Below are 25,061 nucleotides of genomic sequence, written 5' to 3'. Positions count from 1 at the left end.
GCAATAAAAATACTTTTCTGCACAGAAGGTTCCATGCTGGTTTGGAACAAAAAGTATTCCTTTTAAAAAATGTGATTGTTTATATTCATTGCCAAGAAAACAAATTAGTAGACCTAGTTTTCTGATTAAGAAAATCTGATTTGATTAAGAAAACCTTATTCATTTGACTGTGAAAAGTGCTTAAGATGGATATTTCTTAAAAACACTGGGTAGATGAACCAGTGATTTTGCTTATGAAATGCTGCTGAAGTACTTGCAGCTGTGGCAATGATATATGCCTGTCTGAAAAGAAATTACTTTAATTTTCATGCTAAACAAGAGAAAAAAAACAACGTGTGAACTTTCTAAGCTGGAACTGCCCATTAGGTATCTGTGTGCTGATCATACTTCAACAGGAAATCACGATATTTAAAACTGGCAAGTGAACACGTGGGGAGCATTACACTGTATATGCAATGGAACATGTATTGTTTATTTTGTGTAGCATTCTTCTGCTCCCTTAAATACATACACGATGGAAACTCATAGACTTTTTTTAACCTTTAGCTGCTATCCTTGTACAGAAACTGCTAAACAAAACCTGGCAGACTGGTAAACAACTTGAGTTGATTTTATTTCATCTTACCCTGATCACATTTCCAGTAGACAATAAGTATAATGCACTGCTGACAGATGTGTAGAAATGGATATAAAATTACATGAAGAAATTTGGTTCAACACAATTCAAGTCGCAGTTTATGCCTTTGCATTTCATTGAATATGGCTGTAAAATTCTTATCTCCTGATGCATGGCCTCCAGCAGTACCAATTCTTTCCTGCTGATGTGGGGTGCTCCTGGGGAGGCTGTGCTGCCAATGGCTTAGCAGTGTGTCTCATGGTTGACTTAGGCATATAATTGAGTAAATGTGATTCTTTGCTTGATGTGCCTTCAGGTAAGGCCCTCATTCATTTTCCCAGTTGAAATGTGGTATTGCCTACATTTTCTCAAACATATTCAAGACATAAAAGCTCTGAATCTCTGTCTTGGGTTAAATCATAGTAATGTGAGGGAGTAAAGCATTCAGGTGATCAGCAGAATTAGGAGCATGAAATGCCAGATAATTTCATTTTCTGGAGGAGAGAAAAAAATAGATTCAGACAGCAGACCCATATTTGGTGGAAAGGTAGTGGGGTTTTGTTTGTTTTTCCAAGAGGAGGATGTGTGGAGCACAGAAGATAGTTTCAAAGTGAAAGTTGAAATAAATACTTTAGATGTTGGGTGTCACCTTAACTATTTGCCATTGATTGTCCTGGTCAGAATACCAATATCTGGGAGTTGTTGTTCTCACTGAACTATCCCAACTGTTCATCTCTTTCCTCACTATCTCAGCCTTCCACAATGTAACTTGGCTTTTACAGCTCTGTAAGACAATCTTTCTGTTGGCTCTTGGAGCATACATATGGTAAATCATTCTCCTGTTACAGATGGGCTGGCAACTTTGCTTATATATAGCAAAATTGTTTCTCTGGGGGGAAAAAAATCTGTGTAATTAATATATAAATGAAGCAAGGAATAGGCGAGCACACACTGCAAATTGGATTGCAATTACCAGTCTAACAAGAAATGTTCCTTGTCTGCTCTGTCTTTGTCTGAGAAAGGCAGATCTGCTGTGACTGCATGAAAGCCATCTACAAGCCCCCAGTGTAACTGTGATGCTGGAACTCATTGCAGTCTAAATCACTTGAAATTTTGCAAACTTCCCAGAAATTACACAGAAGAAAACAAATATCAAGTGATCCAAGAAGAATATACACATTTGTAGGCTTGAAGAATTTTCCAGATGTACATGAAAGTTCTGTTCATTCACTTGTATGGTCTGTTCCTGTAATTTAGTGTAGATGCAGTGACTGCTGCTGGTTGGAATACAGATAATGAGAGGCATAAGTTCCTGTTTCAGCTTTCTGTGTAATGGCTGACTTTTCACCTAATTTCTCTATTTTCTTCTAAGAAATACCCATATACCTGAAATGATTTATTTCTCTCTCCATCTGTCCATCCATATATGTGCACTACCTCATGCACAAATTCTGTGGCATGTGTCAGTGGCAGTTTCATACGCTTGTGTCACTTCACAATACCTAAAGGAAAAATTATTGTTACTGTTACCTACTTTCCCAGGTTTAGATAAAAGCAAAGATGTCAAAGGAACCTGTATTGATTTGTTAATCTGGGTGCAATGCAAATTCTCCATACAAAAAAGAAAAGTTATTATAGAAGAAGCAGATTATTTTAGATAGTATCAACACATTAATACTGTCATCTTGGTTTTTAACAGGTCTATGGAAATGCAGGATCTAGCCAGTCCTCATAATCTTGTTGGAAGTAGTGATGCACCAGGTAGTTCCAAACTGGATAAATCTAATCTCAGTAGCACATCAGTCACAACAAATGGAACAGGAGGTAAGTATAAAACAAAACTGGCACATAGAAAGTTTTGGCTAGTTTTTAGTCATATGCATTTTTACCATAATTTCAAGAATTACCATATACCCATGGATAAATCCAGCAAGAATTATAAACAATTGACAGTCATAAAAGTGTAAATTTCTAATTCAAACATCAATTCTTTGATTTGCACCAACTGAAGTAAGAGGCAGAACTGAGATAAAGTGCAAAGTTTAAGGAAAATCTTTGAGTGGTTGATTTGAACACAGAGTTAAATGTTTTCTTATACCTTTTGGTAACTTATGAAATAAACTGCATTTTCTGTGTCATATTTCCTTGATGTGTAACAATTTACTCTATACCCTATGCTACATGCATTTAGGTTAATTTAAATCACTCTCAAGGGAAGTGCATCAAAATTAGACTTCTGTAACTTTTATTTTGCTGATGAATTCCATTCCTTAGGAAGTAATGAAAGTTTGTAATAAAGAGATTATTAGAGTAGCTGGTCATTATTGCTGTAGGTGATACTGTAGGATCAGCACTGCCATGCAGCTGCAACACAGAGATTCCAATGCTTTCAGATGATCACTTCTTCTATAGCAGTGGGAGGCAGGGTGCCACATTCTAAAGTGCCATCCATGAGAGTGACACCATGGATATGAGTCAAACTAGAGTTTCTTTTTCAGAGGTTATACATTGCTTTCTATTTTAACAGTTGGCACTAAGAAAATTTTTGTTTGTTTGTTCATTCTGGCGACAAGGTAGAGCATTTTATTCACTTACCCTATTTAAATAAAAGTCTGTCAATGTCAATAAAAGTGGATGTGTCTGTGAGGGTAACTGAGCTCTGCAAAGAAGGGCTGAACCATATTTTTAAGTAGAATCCTTACACCAACATAAAGAGAAAACTTCAAGCATGCTATTAAAGAGCACTAGTTACTATGCGCCTCTATATTATACAATGTACATAAATAAACTAGTTAAAATAATACCCATAAAAACAATGCAGTTCTGTTAAAAGACTTGACTTAAAGTGCCAAAACACTGATTTGCCTTGAAGACTATTCGTTTACATTGAACAGACATTGGGAGAATGAACTGTTGTACCATTCCTGTTCTCAGGAGACAACATGACTGTGTTAAATACTGCAGACTGGTTGCTGAGCTGCAGTACTCCCTCCTCTGCAACAAGTATGACAGACCCTGGTACAGTGCATGTGTGTGTGGTGTGTCTCCATGACTGCTGTGTGACATCTCTGCCTTTGCTCTGGTCTTTTGTTATGCAGTCTGAACCTTGTTGTGGGGTTCCCCCCTATCCCTGAGCCTTTTTCTTCTGCCCTTTCTCAAAAGCCTTTCCCATAGCCAGAAAACGGTTAGGAAGTTGTATCAAGTAGTTATCTTACAATGCTTTTGCAATTTGATGAGCAAGGGGAATTTAACCCGCTTATAATTAGCTTAGCTGTCTACATGCTCTGAGTGACTGGGATTGTCTCATGGTGTTCAGCATTGCTGGGAATTGCCAGTAGTCAGCATTGGTGGAAATCAGACCAATGGAATTTTCACAGAATGCCCATTTGCTTTTCTTTTGTTTTTAAGCAAGGCACAATTACCTGAGCACAAGTCAAGGTTGACAGTACTGTTACTGCTCCTAGAATGACTGTCATTATTAATCAAATCTTATGTCTAATGTGCTGCCACATGTAACTTGCCACTTTACAAACATTTGGCCAAATTTTCCAAGCTGTTGTTTTCATTTATGAGTTTCCAGACATATATTATTAATCGTCATAAGTTGTAATAATTAATAATAATTCTGTATGTGACATCATTGCAGTGCATATGGGATTAATCATAGGTGTAAACATCCATCACCATGTTTCTCTACAAGTCATTATGAAGGTACTTAAGTTGTGCAGGTTTGGACTAAAGTTAGGAAGATTTCAAAAACTTGCCTTTTTAAAAAATCCCTCAGAATTAGCTTCCTATTTGTAAAACATATATGTAAAGAAAATTTACCAACAAAAAGCAAGTTCACTTGAGCACAAAAGATCATTCGCACTAGAATAACTCATTCCATGTCAATGTTCCTGCTCAATCCAAGAATTTAAGGGAGCACTGAGCAAATTTAGTCTGTCATCTCATTTAACTGTTAGGCATGTTCAGGTAAATGTGGAAGGTAACAACTTAGGTACTAATTATTAGTAGTGAGGACATACAGTGTGTAACTTGTGTTAAATCTGATTTTCCATAGGCAGTAGAATTTTTAGAATTGTGCTTCTAGTTGAGTGCATTCCCAGGAAAACTCTTAAGGCTTGCTAAAAGAAAGAGGAAAATCATTCCTATGACAAAGCTGTGTGGTATATTATTTTACGTGAGCTTTTAATCAGATTTGTTTGCTATAACATCTGTTACACTTGCTTGTCCTCTTTCATGCATAGTACTAGCACCTGTTGCCCCTGAAACTCTACATTCATTTTCAGTCCTTAACATAGAGGGATGCTTTAGAGGAAAAAAAAAAAGAGGTCAGCAGAGTAGCAGTCATTTTGATCTGCTAAGTCCTCTCATTAGGTAAAGAAGGTATATTGTAGAAGCTGTTGCTTGTTGTGAGCTGCATTCTGAATTAGCCTTAAAACATTGAAGTTTGGATGAGATCCCTGGAGGTCATTTGGACCAAGCACTGCTCAGAGCAGAGCCAACTTTGCTGTTAGATCATGTCACTCAAGGCAGCAGTGAATTTTCCTCCTACATCTAATTGGATTTTTCCCTTAGTGCCGCTTGTATCTGTTCCCACCTGTTGCTTCCCAGGGCGCCTTTGGAGACCAGTGTGCCTTTGTTCTTTGTCATCTTTGCACCTTCCCATTAGATAGCTGCAGGCAGCAATTAGCTCTTTCCTCAGCCTCCACTTCCTAGGAGAGGAAAAGCCCAGCTTCTTGTGTTTCCCTGTACATCATATGCCCCAGCACTTGATGGTGTTGGTAGCTCTGCTCTCTTACTGTGTTTTCATGGTCTTAGCCCAGCTGGCAACTGAGCACCACAAAGCTGCTTGCTCTACCCCGGCTGAAAGCAGAAAACATGCAGCCTTCACTGCTAGCAGCACTCAAATGTATTTCCAGTTAGACATTGCTTTTCATTCTATTTTCACTCTTCCAATTTGTTAAAAAAAAAAAAAAAACTCTGAAACTGATGTTAGAATTTTTTTGTTTTTCTAAGTTTGCTTTGTGCTTTTTCCCATCTTCATTTAATGACATACAACATAAAGAAAAACAGGTAATAGTCAAAATCTCTAGCTACACTGAGGAAGGACCTTGATGATTTCCATACTGTCATAAAATCTGAATGCAACAAAGTAGAACTGTTTAAAATCAAGCACATATAAAAATACTTTCTATAAGCATTTTTCAACAAAACTCAGTGCCAATATAATGTTTTTCCTCAAGTTAAGTACAGGAGAGAGTTTCTTTTGTTTTAGATTCTTTGCTTGACAGGGAAAGAAAAAAGATGGTGTCTGTTGGTGCTGATGGCAGTGAACTGCAGCTGGCATTAACCAGAACTAGACACAATTCTAAAGTAAACATTTCAATTCATGACTGAAAATTTTGTTAAATGTAATGTTAAGCACATGCTGTCTTCCTGCATGCAATACTGAACATTTGTAGCTTACTATGGACAACAATGAAATACCTTTTTGAACAGAAAGAAATAAAGTAAAAGTAAAAGTACTTTTAAAAGTACTAAAAAAAGTACTTTTTTTCTAAAAAGTACTTTTTTTCATGTAGGGAGGTGCCCAGACTTTGCAGAAGTGGAGGCATCAGTATGTAATAATTAGCAAATAAATTAATTCAGATACTTTTCATAGTTCAGGCAACAATATATGTTCCACATGACTGAGAGGTTTAGTGGACGCCGTAGTTTTGTGACAAATGATCCTTAAGCTTTATTCTTGATGTGTTTTATTGATCTGATGAAAATAAAATCACATCCTTCTCAAATAATTATAGAAATGGGAATGACTGATTACTCAAGAATTACTTTGTTCCTTTTGGGTAATTTTTGTCACAGGTTTTTTTGTTGTTGTTGTTTGTTTGTTTTTGGGTTTGGTTTTTTTTTGGTTTGGTTTTGTTTTGGTTTTGTTTTATGAAAAGATACTAGCTAGTAAAATGAGAAGGATTGCATAGTGCATAGCAGCTTGAAAAGATATGGCTAAAATTCTTCCCTAATGATTCAATATTGAATTAATATCCTGATGCTTGCAGGGAGACTATTTGGGTATGATAGTTTTATGAAAGAGAAACAATAATGAAAAGAAGTGTATATTCAAAAGACACACATTCAAAAATTTTTTTGATCTCAGACAGTAAATGGAAAGATACAACTGTGTAACTTAACGAAGGTAGTACTTGGTTTGAGTGGCACTGGTGCACCTGTAATGCTGCAGGGCACTCTACCAGTCACAGAGGGAAATGCATCCCAATTTCTCCTGCTTGATCTAAACAGGTGTCCCTCTGAATTCAGCACAGGTCACTTGTACAGTTGTAGACATCAGCAGCATCCCATGTGACTTCCTGAAGTAAGATCCATTAGGCAGTGTGACTGGAAATGGGATGTGATTCTGTAGGAGAAGTAAATCACATGGTAACTGTGCAATTCCCAATGAACAGCTCACTGTGCTCCCAGACACAGGGACAAATAGCAGGTTGGGTCTGTAGGTGTTGTTCTGGACATTTTTCCCATGAGGAAACATTTATTTTATTCAGCTCACCCACTACCTTTTCCTCTGCAGACTGTAGGAGGAACAGTGAACTTGAGGGCAGCTCAGGCAGTATTTGGACTGAATCAGCCTCTGGAAGTACCTCTCTGTCTCAGCTAAACATAAAGGGAGATTAGTAGGCACCTTTTATACACTTGATTTAGGTGACTTGAATCTGAGCCACAGTTTTTAAATACATTGCCAGCTCAGAGCATGAAATTCCCCCCTTTCCCATACTGTTGCCAGTGAAGTCAAACGTGGATGCAGCAATGTTGACAGATGAGAGCTTTGGTCAGCTTAGCTGATGCCCCTCAGAGGCATCAGGTAACCAGCTGGCAGAGAACGCCTTTCCTTGGCAAATGTTAGACCTGCTGGGGGGGCTCTGCCAGCCTGGCTGTCACAGCAAAGGCTTCTTCACAAATCCTAGGCTGTACCCCTGGAAGTTGGATACCTAGCATACAACTGTGGTAGTTGCTTGTGCAGGTCCTCATTGCCTTTTCACTCCGTGGCCCTGGGCACCAACCCCTCCTGTTATATCCAATAAGCATATGAGGAATGCCCCAGCCCAACCCTAACTGACCTTCATGAAGAAATTGTGTTAATATTTTGAGGCTTCCACATTTGCTAGTCAGATAGCTAATAGAAGCTGCAGTGTATTCTCTGTTGCTGTTTTTTACCACATCAATTGGAATTGGTTCCCAAACTCCATTACAAATGTCCATGCCAAATGTTCTGTGCAGGTAACATATTAAACTATAAAATCTATACTTCCTCTGTGGTGCTTTTGGTGCTTTAAGTTACAGCTTGGATGGTAAGATTGCATGATGATCCCTAAGAAGTAATATGAGTTTGGAGTAGACCAAAATGTTTGGTAACCTCTGAGTAAGAAGCTGACTTGTGGTTATCATTCTTGTCCTACTTTAGTTCTCTGGCTTTTTTTACTCTTTCAAATTTCTCTCTTCATTTATGGAAAATTGCTTTCTGCCAACCTAGCTCAAAAAGGCCCCAACAGACTCTGTAAAAGGGGAAAGGGAAAGGCAACATGCTGGCACTGTGAAAGTAATTTGCTTCTGTATGAGCATGAAACCATGTTATAATTGTTTTACTTGTCAGGCAAAACTATTATTATGTGCTACATCCCTTGACAGCTAATGTTTCCATCATCTGTGCTACTCATAGGGAGTTGTTAGAATCCATTAGATTTAGGTTGAAATCTCCCCAGAAGGTAATCCAGTTGCTAAAACCAATAGCTAGATAAATGCACAGATAAAGAGCTGTGAGGATGCATGGACATTGCAGTCAGAGCTCCTGTGGATTGTCTCGGGGTGGTGCTAGGGTGAAGGTTGAAGCTGTTGCACGTGTGCTTGTTCTAGCTGGACTACCACTAGTGAGGCTGGCATGAGGGCTCCAGAACAAATCTAGAAGTAAAATCTCATGTCTACTTATTCTTCTATGTAGTGTCTCTTCTTGCAGTCAAAACAGAACCCATGAACAACAGTGAAACGGCAACAACAACTGGAGATGGATCACTTGACACTTTTACTGGGTCAGGTAAAGCTATAAGATGATGTTTTGTTAGATGCACATTAATGCAGCATTTAATAACCTTCCCTAATGAACATTTGCATGGAAGCAGTCTTTACAAAGCTACAATAAAATAGAAATAATAATTGCTTTTTCATTTTAGTAAATGCAACTCTGCAATTTACATGAGGTGTGACTTAAAGAAGCTTTAATGATGCCTAAGCCTTTAATGATGCTGTATGCAAAAGTCTCAAAACTGTTATAGTACTGTAGATTTTTTTTTCCTCTGGGTTAGTATTGTACGATATTAGAAAAAAAAAAAGGGGTTTGTATTTGTAATAGTGATGCTAATTTGTAAAGTTTCAAATTTTAAGGATTGTATCTCAGTGCTAATCCTTTTACTCCTATTAGAAGTATGTTAGTTCAAACACTGACCAGATTGCCATGTTACTTTCTTTCCATTGCGATGAGCTACTTTCTTTCCAAGAAAACAATCATTTAAATAATCATAGGCTTCAATTTCTTCTTAAAAAATCCAAACAAACAGTGGATTAATTAGATCCCTATAAATTATTAAAATGTGATGATCTGTGGAAAAGTACAGCAAATCTGCCTTCTAATCATTAAGTTGAATCCTGCTAATAATAATATTAACAGGAAGAGGAGGGAGAATAAGTTTTGCATCTGGAAATAGCAGTTCAGTAATGGCCTGACTGAAATTTCACCAAAGCCACCAATCACCACTCCACACTGATGCTACTATTATTTTGGTAGACTTAGGTAGTCAATTCCTATTTAAAATACTTTGGAAATCACAATGTTTCTGTGTAATTAATTTTTTTTTTAAAATCAAGGGTATGTTTTTGGAATGGTCTTTTAACCGTCAATTAAGCCCGGAAGTTGATTATTCAGAAAAGTATTTATAACTAATTTAATGCCTGAAGAAAAGGTATTTTGTGAGATTTAAATCAAGTGTTTATTATTTCTGATTAGACAGAATGAAAACATTGTCTTAATTATAATTATACTGAAAGGAACCCCATCAATTTATAGTCTAAAAAGTTCCATTAAAAAATAAATAGACTGGGCTAAAATTTAGCTTTTCTTTTTCACTCTGTTGTTAATCAATTGTAATATTTTACTAGTCAGGATTACAGGTTATAAAATGTCCAGCCCTATATATGATTTTTTCATCGTTGGTAAAATTTTATCAGCTTTTGCCATAAACTTAAGGCAGCTGAGTTGTATTCTATAGCTATGGCAACATTGGAGTGCCAAAAATTGCAGCCTTCAGGTTTAGATAACTAAGTAAAAGCTTGATTTCCCCAGATGCTGGCTCACCCGTCAGCTTCCACTGACTTCAAAAGAAGACTTGAGATCTCTACACTTAGGGTATTTGAAAAAAAATCCGGAATTTGAGCCTTGCATAATCCTTCTTTGCCTGTTAGCCACCTGCATACTCAAAAGAAATACAAACCTGATTCTCAGTTTAGTGCACAAACTCAAGCATTAAATGAGTACAGTCATTCACAGTGGGAAATCAATAGTCTGCCTGCCTGGGTGACGTGCAGCCTTCATCATCAGAGCAAGACACAGAGCTGCCCTGATAACGCACTCAGCCTTGCATTAAGATTGAATACATTACTTTTATGCTTGCCTTTTACTGGTACTCCCAAATCAGACAATTTGGTTAACTCTAGTTTTGTGGGAGAAGTGCTAAAGAGCAGTAAAAACTCAGCAAAACCAGGATTTCTCTGAGTTTGTAACCTAAGTGGTTAGTTGGGAAGTTTAGTGGGTTGTCAAAGATAGTAAATGCTGAGTTAGTAGACAGATGTCATTCCAAATGGGCCATCTGCAATTGAAAAAATGCAAAACAAAGCCAAAGACTGAACAGTTTGTTTTTTCCAGAAAATTAGGTACATTTGTGTTACTCCCAGCTATGACAAAATGATGATGCCAGCACTTCCCTGCAGGTCTCACTTTGTGAGGATGCCTCGACACATAAGCCACTGTTACCTACTGTGTCATGTACAAGCATTAGGTCAGAAGCACTCAAGTGTCCTTTGTTGAGTAGGGAAGGATTTAGGTGTGTTACTAAATATTTTGTGAAGTGAGATATGGGTGGAAAGAGAACTCCTGGTGCTGAGACCCATTTGAGAGTCTGCCATGCAGAAATTCTCTCCTTCAAATACTGTCCATTAAAATCAATTTCCGTGCTCCAACAGTAGTCAAAACACATGACTTGTCCTGGAACTGAGCAAAAGGCTGAACAAGCCCTGTGGGGTGTAAAGTAGTCATCTGTGTCCCTAATGACCAGCTGTAAGTGATGGTCAAACAGATTGTGTGAGGTATAGGACAGGAGAGACAGATTGGACTTCACAGGAAGCTGATTCTGTGAACTGTTGATTGAAAAGCTGAAAAGATAAAGCACATAGATCCCTTGAATTTAGAGTGGCAGTTCCCCTAGTGGCCTTGCCCTGGCCATTGGGGCTGGGCAAGGTCCTGTTCAGGGCTGCAGCCCATGTGCTGCAGCTCATGCTCAGGTCTCTGGTTCTGCTGTGCTGCAGAGCTGCCCCTGGGGGAACCTGTGCCTCCTGGCCTGGGTTAGCCAGGTGAGGAGTCACTTTGTTCCCCCCCTTCCTCCACCTTTTTCTTCAAAGCAGAACAGTTGGTAATTAGTATCAGTGTGCTCAGTTTGCAGCTCTGTGATTCTCCAGCACACTCCCACTGGGGTGGGCATTCACAGGGCTGGGAGAGGTGCACAGCCCTGAACTGAGGTTTTCATGCACTGTGAATTTGTTGCAGCTGCTGTACTGTAATATTGTGTATTGCGTACAATAGTGTAATACTGTATTGCTTACAATAGTGGATTAATTTGAGAACTGTTTTATCATTTTAATGAAGAGAGAGATATTTGGTGTTCTGGTAATTTTTACTTGGTATTTGTTAACCACAGGGTATAGAATACAATTTATAGATATAGAAAAAAATTTCTGAAGGCTATAAAGGTGAAGTCAGGGAATGTCACTGCTTTTTAACCTACATTCAGTTTCCTTGTGCATAGAGATTGTGATGTTATTTAAATAAGGTCCTTTTAACCTAACCTTTTTGGACAGAATTTTCCAGATGTGTAACAAAAAAATGCAAAACTCCAGTCCATATTAGTATACCAAATCCAACACATGCTATTAAAACACTTAAATTTAAATTAAAAATTTTTAATTTAAATCCTCCACAACCACCTTGGCCAGTTGAGCTGAGAGTGTAACTGGTAAGAGCTGGCTGTCACTTGTCCCCTCTCACATTAACTGGAGAGATCAAGTGTCTTATGCCTGCCCTGAAAGGCATTCCTGTGGTAAATTCAAATAGTGAGGTCTTAGGAATATTTGAGTTTTACAGAGAATTAACATTTTTGATTTTTTTTTAATATAAGCAATACGAAAGAGCATTTAGCCCCATTTATGTAAATGGCTATTTAAAGTGCCACAGTCACAAAACCCTCAACAACCTGCATTCCCATCTCGTCCTCTGCCAACAGTCCTCAGAGAAGGGAAAAGTTAGGAGGCTATCCAGCAACCAAAGCTGTTAAAGTTTGATAACCCTTAGAATTAGCAGTTTTATCTATGGGATACAGGTGTAGTCCACAGGCTCCACTCAGTCATAATGTTCTACTGTGGTGGGCCTTACACCCTGTGTTTCTCAAACATCTCACAGTCTAAAATGTCATGCAAAAATTGCAGGGACAAGCTGCAGAGAAATAGTGAAAAGAACAGATTTTTTTAGTCTTGCCTCTTTTTCTTCCTTATAACTGGTAGTATCATCAGGGAAAATTGGGAGAAAAAGACAAGGAAATTTAAAACCAGACACATTCCAAAAGTATTTTCTTTTTATGTCTGAATTTTAAAAATAAGGTATATGCTGAAAGAATAAAAAAGCAGGCAGGCCAGTTTTTGCTGAAAAATATTGGGTTTTGGTAGCTCAAGTCATGTAAATGAATAGTAATTTTTTTTTGTAATTTACAGAAGGTGGGGTGGCCTGGTAAATGTGCTTTATGCAAATTGTTTAATTGAGTGAGCTCTCTTCCAGAAAATGATCAGACAAAGTGAAGCACTATGGCAAAAATGATCCGATAAGCCGATAATAGATCACAAAAGTTCCTTGCCCTGAGAACTACCAAGGTCACTCTGCTGCTATTGCTTGTCTTTAGAAAGGTCACAGAGCTACAACAGGGAAGACTAATTACTCATTGAGCCTTAAATAACCAAGAGCATTCTTTAGAGTTCTATGGACTATTTGTGTTGATAGGTACAGCTATAGGTTTGTCTGACTCTGGGAATAGCTGCCTGCACATGTAGCAGATTGCTCCGTGGGTTGAGCTTAAACCACAGAAAGGCATTCTCAAAAAAGCCCTCCAAAAAATATCCACACAAAATGAAATTTAGCAGATTTCCATCACAGGTAAACCCTTAATATCTTTTCAAACCGAAACTCTTTTATGAAATCTAATGGCACATGTTTTAAATGTTATTATCCAATTCTTCTTTACTTTCAAGCCATACTTAACTGCACATTTTTAAAAGAAGTTAATTGTTCTTCTTCTACTGTATTTTCCTTTTAAGTCCTACACATTCTAAATGCATTTAAACTAGCTTTAAAAATATGAAGTTCTGCATATGTTCAAAGCAATAGATCTGAGAGACGTTAATTAGGGCTGGATGTAGAAATATATCATGTTTCATAAAATAGTTAGGAACCTAAACCTATTTGTCACTTATAAAATTCTGAATGTTCATTTCTACTACCATTACGAATAACTCAGGAAGAGGGCACACTTTGAAGTACAACTATGATTGATTAGACTAAAGAAATTCCAGTGCTTCATTGTGTACTACTTTAATCTTTTGAAAAGTGAATGAACAGCAGATGGCCTAATAAAGACACTCTGTATGTTTGCCCAGTATGGATTTGCTCTGAAGGGATTGGTTCAACACTTTAGAGTACATATATTTGGAATACATCTGTCTTAGTCAAGACAGATGGCTAAAGGAAAGGGAAACTTCCAAACACTTGGAATTAATCCAGTGTGAGCACTGCTTCTGGATGAAATTTTAATGGGTTATGACTATTGTTCTGTTAGCTTTCTTGGAAGAATGCAGCCGTGAATAGTATAGATACACACAATTTGGATGGCTACTGAATAGGACTGTTTATGCATACTTAAAAATAAAAACACTGTTGTTAGGGGATATATTCAAATTGGCCTGTTTATAAAGAATGGTAGTTGCTTTCTAGTGCTCAATCCAGTATCTTCCATCACCTAAGCTGACCAAAATTAGCCCCAACTGTACAAAACATGCTTTTCCTATCCAGTATTAAAATTTAACTTGTTAATGTGAGACTATAAAGGTATGTGTACATTATTTCAATCCCTTGAAATACCATATGTTAAATCACAAGATTCTTTTTAACTACCCCTTTTAATACAACTTGCAAATTTGAAAGATCTATGGTGTGTGGATCACAGATGATGCATGAAATACATGGTTTTGCAGTGTATTCAGAAGCATGTTAGTCAAGTTGAGACAGCATGACACACCCATGTTAACTAAAGAGTTCTGCACAACAATTAATGATTTGGGAGTTTTTAATTTTTGTATTAAGATGTTGCAGCTCAGGTGTCATCTGCTTCCTTGAAAAGCTGTCCATTTCAATAGGCTTCTCTGTTAATGTTGCTGTTCACACTGTTTGGCTGTGTAGGTCTCCTGGTGTTTCTAACTGCTCTACTCTTGTTTTCTGTTTTGCAGTAATAACAAGTAGTGGCTACAGTCCCAGATCAGCGCACCAGTACTCTCCACAGATATATCCCTCCAAGTTAGTGTCTGCACCTCTTCTAGTCTTTTATAGACCTTGGCTCTGGGCAGTTTTGTGGTTTGTTGCAAACAAGTGTTCAGCAGGAGAAACAGAGAAAAAGGAAAATTCTTAAGCCATGGTACTGGCTCCAGTACTGGCTCCCTCTCCAACTTTTTTTTTCCTCATCTGTCTGCAGAGCAAGATCCTACTTTGTGCAGTATTGCTGCACAAGAAGTATCCTTGAATATCAGAACAAAACAGAAGGGAAAAAATCAGACTATTGCGTTCTCAGACATCAGCATATGTATATGCTGGCAGTATATACAGATATATTTTGAAGAAGTCAGTTTATATATAGAAATCACAATTGCATGTGCAAGTTGCATATTGGGGGGTAACCCTGTCCCTGACCCTTCCACAGCCAGCATTGCCAAACACTTCCAAGCATTCCACAATCATGAACCACCCTTTCCTTGTCCCTCTCCGATATCATAAGATTTAAAAATCAAATAAATTGGATTAGCTTTTAATCTTATTATTTTTAAGCCAATGGGTGTTGTTAGGAATAGAAAATGACTTCATGCTTTTTTTTTTTTTTTTGTGAGGAAAACTGACTCTTGGGCAATCACACAAATCCAGGAGTGGGAACTTTAGAAAAAAACACCAAAAATGTTGTATGAAACTGCTGCAGTTGGCAGTCTATTAGTTTGCTTGTCCTGTGATCAGTGTTGTGCACAAAGATTCTTGATTCCAGTATACCCTCTGTTTCCATGTATTTGATACAGCTATTGTTATGACTGTGATACAGAGAAAACATTGAATCTAAAGATTCAAGGGCCCATTAGGCTCTTCCAAGTTTTTTTAACAAATTTGCATTTGTATGATGGTAGCTAAAATTTATTAATACAGAAAGTAGATGCCTGAACTAAGAGCCCTCATTCCACTTGAAACAGGTTTTGGCAAACTCTATTAGATACTTTTGGCCAAATACATTACAAGGTTTAATAGAATTTCTAATCTACTGTTACAATTTTTTGGCATCTAAATTAATGAGTAATCCTTTTCTGATAGTAAATGCTGCCAACTGTACTGAAATAATTAGAAAGAAAAAAAAAATTAAAAATTAGAATCTGAAATTTAGTCATGGCTTTTAATGGCCAGATTTCAGTTAGCGTAATTCTGCAGAGTGTGTTTATTCAACTTTTGGTCCATAAAGTCTTATTTGACTTACAAAACAATCCAAGAAAAATGTTTCTCTGTATATTTTTGCAACTCCGGAGGGCAAAAATTTTAAACTAGGTTTTATTCAATCTCTCTATAAAACCTCAGTATTCATAAATAAAAGACCATTTTTATTTCCATTCTGTCTCCCTAGCCTGTATTTTCCGAACATTTAAAGCCCATCTGGTTACCAAAGTCCTGCTGTCAGTATTTTTTGTGCTGCTCTCTATGGGTAGGGTCCATCTCCCATTGAAGCTAGAGGCTAGATGTCTGTTGAAGCAGAACCTACACAGATGACATACTGTACTAGCTTCAGCATTCGCCTCTGCGTTTCCTTCAGTCTTCTAGTCCAAGTTTCCCTCTGCTGGATTAAAAAAGCACAGGGGCATTTCTTATTGAAGCATTCTGATCTCAGATAAAAGAGGTTAAATCTGTATAAAGACATGCAGCAGTGGCACAGCCCACATAAAAGTGGACACAGTAGCTTAAGAATTAAATTGTAGTGATGGGACAGCATAAAATATTCACTGTGCCTTGGGGAATATGGGACGGAGTGTTTTTCAGCTTATTTCAGTGGGGGATGGAATAAATCCCAGAAGAGGAGCAGTTGGCAGAATAATGAACTGCTTTTGGATATCTTTAAACCTTTTTCTTTACTTTATTGCTTGAATCAACATACAAAGTATTTGTTGCCACAGTAATGCTATTTTTCCTGATATTTAGGCCCTATCCACACATTCTTTCTACACCAGCAGCTCAAACAATGTCTGCCTATGCCGGACAAACCCAGTATTCAGGAATGCAGCAACCAGCGGTCTATACAGCCTACTCCCAGACAGGACAGCCCTACAGCTTACCCACTTACGGTATTTGACCACTTCTTACTTCACTTTACCTAGAGCTAAAAGCAATGCCGACTGGAATGGTTTTTTGCTTTCTCTTTTTATTTTCCCACCTGTAACAAAGTATTTTAAAGAATCAGTTGAAAATTAATTTCTTATACAGATTTGGGTGTAATGTTGCCAGGCATCAAGACGGAAAGTGGGCTCTCACAGACCCAATCTCCCCTGCAGAGCGGCTGCCTCAGTTACAGCCCAGGGTTTTCCACCCCACAGCCAGGCCAAACACCCTACTCTTACCAGATGCCAGGTGAGTAGCCACCTCTAAAATTCGAAGCTAAGTGTTTCTTTTCAGTACTAATAGGCATATGCATATTCATTTTGATCATCTGTTCCTTCAGATCTGGTCATGGAATGCAGCTCCTGTTTGCACCTTCTTTTGCATTTTTAGTGGAGTGAAATCATGTGGCAGGACTGGAAGCATTTGATATATTTATTAACATATACAAGCTTCTTTTGCTTTTTTTTGTGGTTTTAATATGACATAATTTGACATTAGTTTCTCTTTGGGTTAACATAATTTTTTATAATTTCTCCTTAGTTGATATTTATTCTTTCATGTACTCTTTATTTAGTAATTCATTTATTACCCTCTGGTCATTGATAACCTGTTTTACTTGGATAATTTTTAAGTGTCTTATACAATAGTTAATCTTCTGCATATTGCAAATTGCAATATGAATCATCTGATTTATGTTGGAAACAAGGACATGCCTCATTACAGATTGATTAAAAACACACGGATATAATGTCTTTTGAAAAGGTTTTCATTTCGCAAACGTAACAGTAAAGAGTTAGAAATGAAGGCAAAAGAGAAAAACAGTATTTGAGGAGAGTTGAGACTGCAATAAACTGAAAAATGCTTTCTAGATCGGTGAGATGACTTACTGCTGATACCTTCCTTGCATGGTGTGAAGAGGAATGTGTGCCTGTATGTGTGGAAGTAGAACATCATTTCTTTTAAAGTTTCATTACAATATTTATACTCCTAAAGGAAAATAAAAGTTGATTTTTTGTTCTGGTTAATCTACATCTTAACATGGAGTATTCTAATTAGGATTTTATTTGGATTCACAAACAAGTTCTCACAGTTAATTGTACTTTTTAATTTTAGGTTCTAGTTTTACACCATCGTCCACTATTTATTCAAATAATTCTGTTTCAAATTCTACAAACTTCAGTAGTTCACAACAGGTATGAATATCACCATTTTTATTTTCCAGTTATAAAAGGACTTCTGTAACTCCAATGATAGTATGTTATTTTAATGTAGATGTGTTATGTTGAATGTGACTCACTGTGGTTCAATGCTATTTTCTGTGGAATATTATCAAAATCCTACTGGAAGCCTAATTACGTATTTTAGCACTTAAATATTTCAGCAGCCTCCCTGTAGTCTTTTTATTAAATATCTTTAAAATAAAAAACACTAAGCATTCTTAAATGAAAAAAAAAAGCTAAACCAAGCCTTCAAAACACTAGCAAAAGTCATATGATTGTACACCTAGAAATATTTGATGGGAAAAAATTCACTCATTGCTGTACTTAATTGAGTTCTCTGCTGCACTTGTTTCAGGACTATCCATCATACACAGCTTTTGGCCAAAATCAATATGCACAGTATTACTCAGCATCAACATATGGTGCATATATGACCTCAAACAACACGGCTGATGGCACTTCATCATCATCAACCTACCAGTTACAGGACTCTCTCCCTGGATTGACTAGTCAACCAGGTACAGATCTACATTCAGGTGAAAACAATTTTTGTGTTTTATTCTCTGTTTGTATAAAGACAAGGTTTCCATATTGAGCTTGCATTGATACTGATATTTTAAGTTTGTGCCTCTCAGAAAACTTCATCATGTAAACCACCCAAAATAAGGGTTTTTTTACTGTTTAGTTAGGAAACCTGTCCAGTTTGTTTGCTAATTAAATTAAGCTTTTTGCAGACTGAGATGGTTGCCAGTATCACTGACAGTGGAACATTCCTGTTTCCACCTACACATTCTGAAGTATTGCTGTAGAGAATTTTAAACAAGATACCATTTTTCATTTAATTATGCCCCACCCATGCTAGCAAGAACACATGGGCTCAGTTCAAATGTGTACAAGCCATGCTTGCTGATTCACTAATTTAGGTAACTAAGAACAGGGAAATTGGTTATTAGCACCATAAAAAAAAATGTATCGAAGTAGTCAGATTTGCAAAAAGCATTATCAAGAGACATGAGGAGGCTCTCTTTGCCTGCCCAGCCCTGCCCTCTTGTGCACAGCTACCACAGCACAGTGGCCTGTTTCTTGTATTCCTAGGACACCCCTGGAGGGTAATGGCAGAGTAATTCACTTTTCTTCAGCGCTCTTAGAGCAGTCTCTTTCAGGCTTCACTCAGGCAGCATGGGCAGTGTGTGCCTTGCCCACAGACTGCAAGCATTTCTAAAAAGACTAACAAACTGGCTTTTGGATAAAGCTCTGAATAGGGGAGGAATTTAGCCTTAGTCACAAAATCAGCTTATTGCATAAATCTTCCTAACAACCAAACTATCTTATTGAAAAATACAGTAGAAAGATATAATGTATTATTGTAATGAGTTTGTACAAAGGGAAGGTAACACTGTGTAGGAAAGAGTAAGGACTCAGACATAAAATATACTGCTTAAATTTGCTAAAAATATTAGTTGAAATTTTTCCTACCCAGATGTTTTCCTCAGGCCAATTTTTAAAGTGTGACAGTGTTCGTGTGTTTGTGTGTGTGTTTGGGGTGTGGTATGGATATGGATATGGATATGGATATGGATATGGATATGGTATGGAATGGCAATGGGGAGATATACATTCCCTTGATTTTTGATGAAAAATGTTATTTGGTAGTCTCAGAATGTAAATTTAAGAAGAAGAACCTAAAGGTAATGTGAAATCAAGTGAAACTTCAACAAGTAGAGGATATCTATAACAGGCATAAATGATATGTAAAGTATTTTTAAGAGAGTATGGAACATACAAGTTACAAGTTACGTTTTGATAACTATGTGTACTTTTATATATATATATCCTGTGTACTTTTCCTTGCTGCTTTGTTATTCCTTCATATTCTTATGGGAGAAAATCAGACAGTTTCCCATGTATGTGTCTGTGTTTACTAAAAATGCTGTGTAAATATATAATGTATTGCAAGTACCATTATTATTGAGTAGAATTGGCAAAAAAAGGAATCTTAAATAGTTTGAACAGGTTGAAATAGTATTGATGGCTTCACATCTGTGAAACAGTAAAGGTTTTTCTTGGTTGTGGATTGTTTAAGCATATGAACTTGTTCTCTTGTTAAGTAGGTTGTGCATCTGAACTTAACAAATCCTCCCCCATCTGCTCCTTCTTTCTGTGAAGTGTTGCAGTGATCATGAGACCCTCTGCTGAGAGTGGAACGCCCACTGTGTGAATACATGACATGCCTGTGCCCTTCTGTGTCGCTGTAAAAATAAATTTCTATTGGTGAAGGGCAGTGTCTTGGAGATCATTTCAGATATCATAGATCATGCTGCAGATCTTTAGCACTCATCGTGTTCACTTGCTGTCAAACAAGTCTTTAAGACTTACTCCAAGGAAAACCTAAGACTAAGCACAGCAAGGCACTTCATTCTTCTGGCATCTCTACTAGCTCTTCATGCAAATACCTAATCAAAGCCTATAGTACTCTCCACACATACAGGATTTCTTGTTTTCCTGATAAAGCCGCATCAGATCAAGAGTTAGTACCAGCTACAATTTTATTTATTGACTGTAAAGAAAATGAGATGAAAATTGAAATGGACTTTACTCTTCCTGCTGTTCATGACAAGCAATAACGCACTACAAGTCAGAAAAAAAAAGCAGGCTTGTAATGTTGAAGCTGTCTTCTGGCTGCTCTGTCTGGTAAGAATATGTAACAAAGTCAATCCATAAGGAAAGTATGAAAGGACTCAGAAATTCATCCATTCCACATCTGTGCAATGCTCATCTCCTTAAACCACAGACTTCTCCTCTGAGCTTGCATTGTGCCTGCCTTATATTGAGATTTTTCAAAATGCACTCGTTACCACAGAGTATTTGTGACACAAATAGGTATCTCCTAGGGCACTTCATCTCAAATAGGGATAACTCAGATGGATTGGGAGGTGAGGTCTCAGAAGATATGTATACCTGAGTGTATTTGGTGAACACTAGAGTACATTTAATATTAGGGCAAATAAAACTCTAGCAGAGGATATAGGCATGGCTAAAAGCTTCATGTGAAGACACCTTGCTTTCCTATGTCCAGGGCTAGGGAAGGGGAATAACCATAGGGATATGAACGGGATATGAACTCCCATTCTGTTTCTAGGATGCAGCAAAGCTTAATTTGGTACCCACAGTGAAGTCACCTTTTGCAGCTTCTCTGGGAGATGGCATTAGGCTCATATTCAGACTGCACAAACTCTTTTCTTCTGCTTAAATGGTATAACTGTGTTTTAGCAAGGAGGAGAGGATGTTCACATCAACAGCTAGAGGTGGGAAACAATGTCCTGGATATGAAAGACCACCTACCTCCATTTGTAACATGGTGCTGTAATTCCCTGTCCTCTAACTGGAGCTGCTGCAAGGTCTCCACAGCATGAAAGGCTTCGTATTGGACAAGTGTATGAGTATGTGTGAGAACATCTGTGATATAGCAGTCATTCCATATTCTGGCTTTCACATTTTCCTCCTCTTTTGTTGGATCTCTGGCACTGCTCATAGTCCCAGTGGGAAGAGGCTATGAGGTGTATTTATTAGGCATGTGTTGAATATTGAAAAAGCTAAAGAATTTCAAACATTGTAATAAAAATTTCTGTCTAATATGAGCTGCAGGAGGAGCTCTTCATGATGGTAATGTTTTCAATACTCCTTGGTACTAGAAGTTCTCACATTCTTTTGTATTACAGGGCTGAATTTTTAATAAGTTTTCATTTTATCAACACTGACCTCATTTCTAGAGCAAACAGAGGATGAGAAAAGTGCAGTTTCTCCTTTAGACTGCTGTTGGTAAAAAGAAAATCAAGCAATTAAACCTACGGTTGTTTAAAAAAACAAGCACTACTGACTTGTGCAGTTCTAAAATAGATGCATACCTTGCATTCAAGTAAGAGACAGCTGCTCATTCTCTTTTAGAGATTAGTGTAATGAAGTTGGCTTTAAATATCTGGATTTTACAAGGAACAGTGATTAGTTACAGTGCTGATTAATAGATAATTATGCAATCATGTATGGCATTGACCCAAGCAGAAGCCTAGAGCAAGTGGTAATGGCTAATGCTAAATGAAAATTGGAGTTATTTACTTCAGTTGTTGGATACTTTCAGAGAAGATTTAGAACAGGGCTTTTTTAAATTTTTTTTTGGTAATTGGAATAAATACAGTCATTGAGAACAGATGTTTTAATACATTGCTGCAGAAATGTGTCTTGTTTTTTTTGTAATGTGTTGAAATGTTATAAATAAGAAGACTTTTATGGAAGAATGTAAACATTCATCTTCACTTACTTCGTTTTTGCTTTTTCATTTCTGGGGGTTTGGATTGGGATATTTTTTTCACTCCATCAGAAAAATCTAGGAAGTTATATTTTCGTACAGAACTCTTGCACATTCAGAACTTCTTTTAAAGCCTGTGTGGGTTTTTGCTGCACAAGGATTCTGATTTGGATTCTTCTTGTACATTTGTACATTGCCAAAGTGTATTTTGCTGTTCTTACGGGGAAGGAGCTAAGATAATGTGATCCTTATTGATTGCTTGACTGCCTGCAGTGACCTTGCTGACATCAACACCATGCTGGGAATAGAAATGATTAGTCAACAAGAACTCTCTCTCTCTCCATTCTGTAGGGATTTCTGTCTGTGTGTCCTGTCCTTTCTCTGCATAGCTCTATAAAAAGTCACTTAGCCTCTTTTACTACATGCTCAGCCCCTTAACTGTCGTGTCACCCTCAGGTGGACTAACTCCAGTTTGAGAATATCTGCCTTCTACTTGGGGACCCAAAACTATGCATTTTCCAGATGTGGTCTTGCAAGTTCAGAACAGAGCGGGAAAATTGGTGTCCATCTGCTGGACTCTCGCTTGTGCTCTTAAATAAAAATAAATTTAAAAAAATCAGATTCCAGCTCAAAATCAGATGCATCATAGATGATTTTTGCGACATGTTTGTACCAAGAGTTGTACCAATTTTTTCTGCAGATGTGCCATCATGATCACTTTCAACAAATATTATTGGTGACCCAGAAATGCTCAATTACAGGCAGCTCAAGGACTCCCTTAAATCAAAATCTGTAGTATATGTCAGATCAAAGCTGTACCCTTTCCTCCTTTAGTGGAGAAAAATCAAATCATTGTTAATAGGATAAATGATGAAGTAGGAATTTTTTGTCATTTAGTACTCAGGAACTTAGCCAGGCTGCTTTTATTACTAGAAGTTTTGAAAGGGCACTGTGTTATGAAGAAAATTTTCCATTTACTGAGCTGTTGCATTAATTCGTAAAGAGAAGTTCCACACCACCTTCCCTGGAGATACCTTCTTCCGTCAGTCTGTCTTACACAGCTACTGGTTTGTGATCACCTCTAAAGCCCTTTGTTACCACCAGAAGGAAAATTGATTAAATGGGTAAGTCAGGGATAGGCTTGAGTGAGGTTAGGACCAGTTATGCCTTACCAGATTGAACGCCTTTCCAGCACATCTCTGTGACAGCCCACAGTGCCTCATACTGAGAGAAAGATGATCAGAACACAGCAAGTGAAACTTCATCCTCTTTCAGGTACCAACTGGAATATTGTGTTTAATATTATGATTTTCCTCTGCCAATTTATGGGCTGAGGTAAGGTAAAGGAAAAAAGTGAACTTAGTAAAGAGCAGGTGACATGGGAGGAGGAAGAGATGAAGCTGGAAGCTGCCTGGCTGTTCTGGGGCATGGATGAGTGCCAAACTGTGTTCTGGTAAATGTAATGCAGGACTTGGAAGTAAGTCTAGCTGAACTGAAAACATGGGAAATAAACTACTTTAATTAAAAGGCACTTCATGACATGAGAAACCATTAGTATGACTTCTAAAATACATCTTCCTTGGATATATTGATATTTGCCTGGGCTTATGTGTATTTGTATATATGCACATGCATATGTGTCATTTTAATATTTGTCTATTCTGCTAATTTCATTGTTTCTGGTGTTTCATTGGTAAAGTCAAATGTTTATGTGGCATCTGCTGATTCCATCTACTTAAACCACATTATCATTCTTTTTATACAACTTTTTTAAATGCCTGTTGTCTTTGAATTTGCATACAGACATATCTAGCTTTGAGGGGAAAAAAGTTAATTATTTAAAAATCCAGTACTAATTTTGACATGAATGGTTTCCTTTACAGGGGAGTTTGACACAGTGCAGAGCCCCTCCACGCCAATCAAAGATCTTGATGAGAGAACATGTAGGAGTTCTGGGTCAAAGTCTCGGGGTAGAGGGCGGAAGAATAATCCATCACCCCCTCCGGACAGTGACTTGGAGGTATGTCTGTGGTAATTGATGAGTGTTAATGTGGAGGTTTCTTCTGCTGAAGAGTAAATTCTGAATACTGCAGCTGTGAAAATAGCTTAAAGCATTTTAGAGGATATCATGGACTTAATTTCACTAACTGGATGTACCAGAGAGTAGTAGCTGTTTTAACAGACAAAATTAGGCGGAAAGGTAAGTGTGTTTCAGCCTTGTGCTTTTTAGCTCTCAGATTGCATGTCTGGAAGTTTCTCATGCAAATCTGTACTCAAAATTGTCACATCTTGTAGTTTTTTGAATAGGAAATCTCAAATGTATTGCTCAGCTTAATTGCATGTATTGATGGGTGCAGTGTAAACATGCAGGATTATCTGGCCATAGCCTTTTGAATATTTAAGCACCAGTTTGTGCTTGTAAGTAATGTCAGCAGGTTGCAATGAGGCAGCTTTACCTCAGTGAATTTATGGCTGTGCCTAAGTATGTGCAGGACCAGTGCCTTAGCAAAGAAATACATCTGCCGAATATATGAGATGGCAGTGGCATATAGCACTTTTACCCAAGATTTTAATTGTAGAGTAGAAATAAAGAAGACTCTTGAATCAATACGACTCGCAGAGAAGTATCCGGAAGCGCTGTTTATCCTTAACAATTATGTTTGACCCCCATCACATTTCTGAAATCTGTGTTACAGAGCTTTTGTGAAAAGCTTTTTAGAGATTACTGTGTGGTTGAACATTTAAAAAGCCTTTTGACTTTTTACCATGCATGATACACTGTTATTGCTGATTTTCAGAGAAAATCTGCTCTGTTAAAAGTTCAAAAGTACTTGGTTAAACTTTTAGGACTCAGTTGGCTTTTAACCT

At 37.5% G+C, this 25,061-nt stretch overlaps 1 protein-coding gene across 15 annotated transcripts in view; it reads left to right on the top strand.

The window, feature by feature from the left end:
- The window catches only part of EYA4 (EYA transcriptional coactivator and phosphatase 4), a 143,282-nt gene that overhangs the window by 92,011 nt on the left and 26,210 nt on the right, over positions 1-25,061 (top strand). For 4 of the 15 annotated variants that reach the window (XM_085055908.1, XM_085055905.1, XM_085055907.1 and 1 more), the window contains exons 4-12: positions 2,316-2,440; positions 3,551-3,619; positions 8,634-8,726; positions 14,504-14,570; positions 16,494-16,636; positions 16,776-16,919; positions 17,784-17,863; positions 18,246-18,426; positions 24,077-24,213. In XM_085055908.1, coding sequence (XP_084912034.1) covers positions 2,316-2,440; positions 3,551-3,619; positions 8,634-8,726; positions 14,504-14,570; positions 16,494-16,636; positions 16,776-16,919; positions 17,784-17,863; positions 18,246-18,426; positions 24,077-24,213 — 1,039 coding nt within the window. Of the gene's footprint in view, positions 1-2,315; positions 2,441-3,548; positions 3,620-8,633; positions 8,727-14,503; positions 14,571-16,493; positions 16,637-16,775; positions 16,920-17,783; positions 17,864-18,245; positions 18,427-24,076; positions 24,214-25,061 lie in introns of those variants that run through there. The other 11 variants (XM_085055910.1, XM_085055909.1, XM_085055917.1 and 8 more) reach the window with 8 other exon arrangements.

The sequence above is a fragment of the Lichenostomus cassidix genome, chromosome 3, assembly GCF_008360975.1.
Source record: "Lichenostomus cassidix isolate B80296 chromosome 3, HeHo_3.0, whole genome shotgun sequence".
Classification (NCBI taxonomy): domain Eukaryota; kingdom Metazoa; phylum Chordata; class Aves; order Passeriformes; family Meliphagidae; genus Lichenostomus; species Lichenostomus cassidix.
Note: the sequence above shows the minus strand (reverse complement) of the source record. Positions and strands in the feature narration are given on the sequence as shown.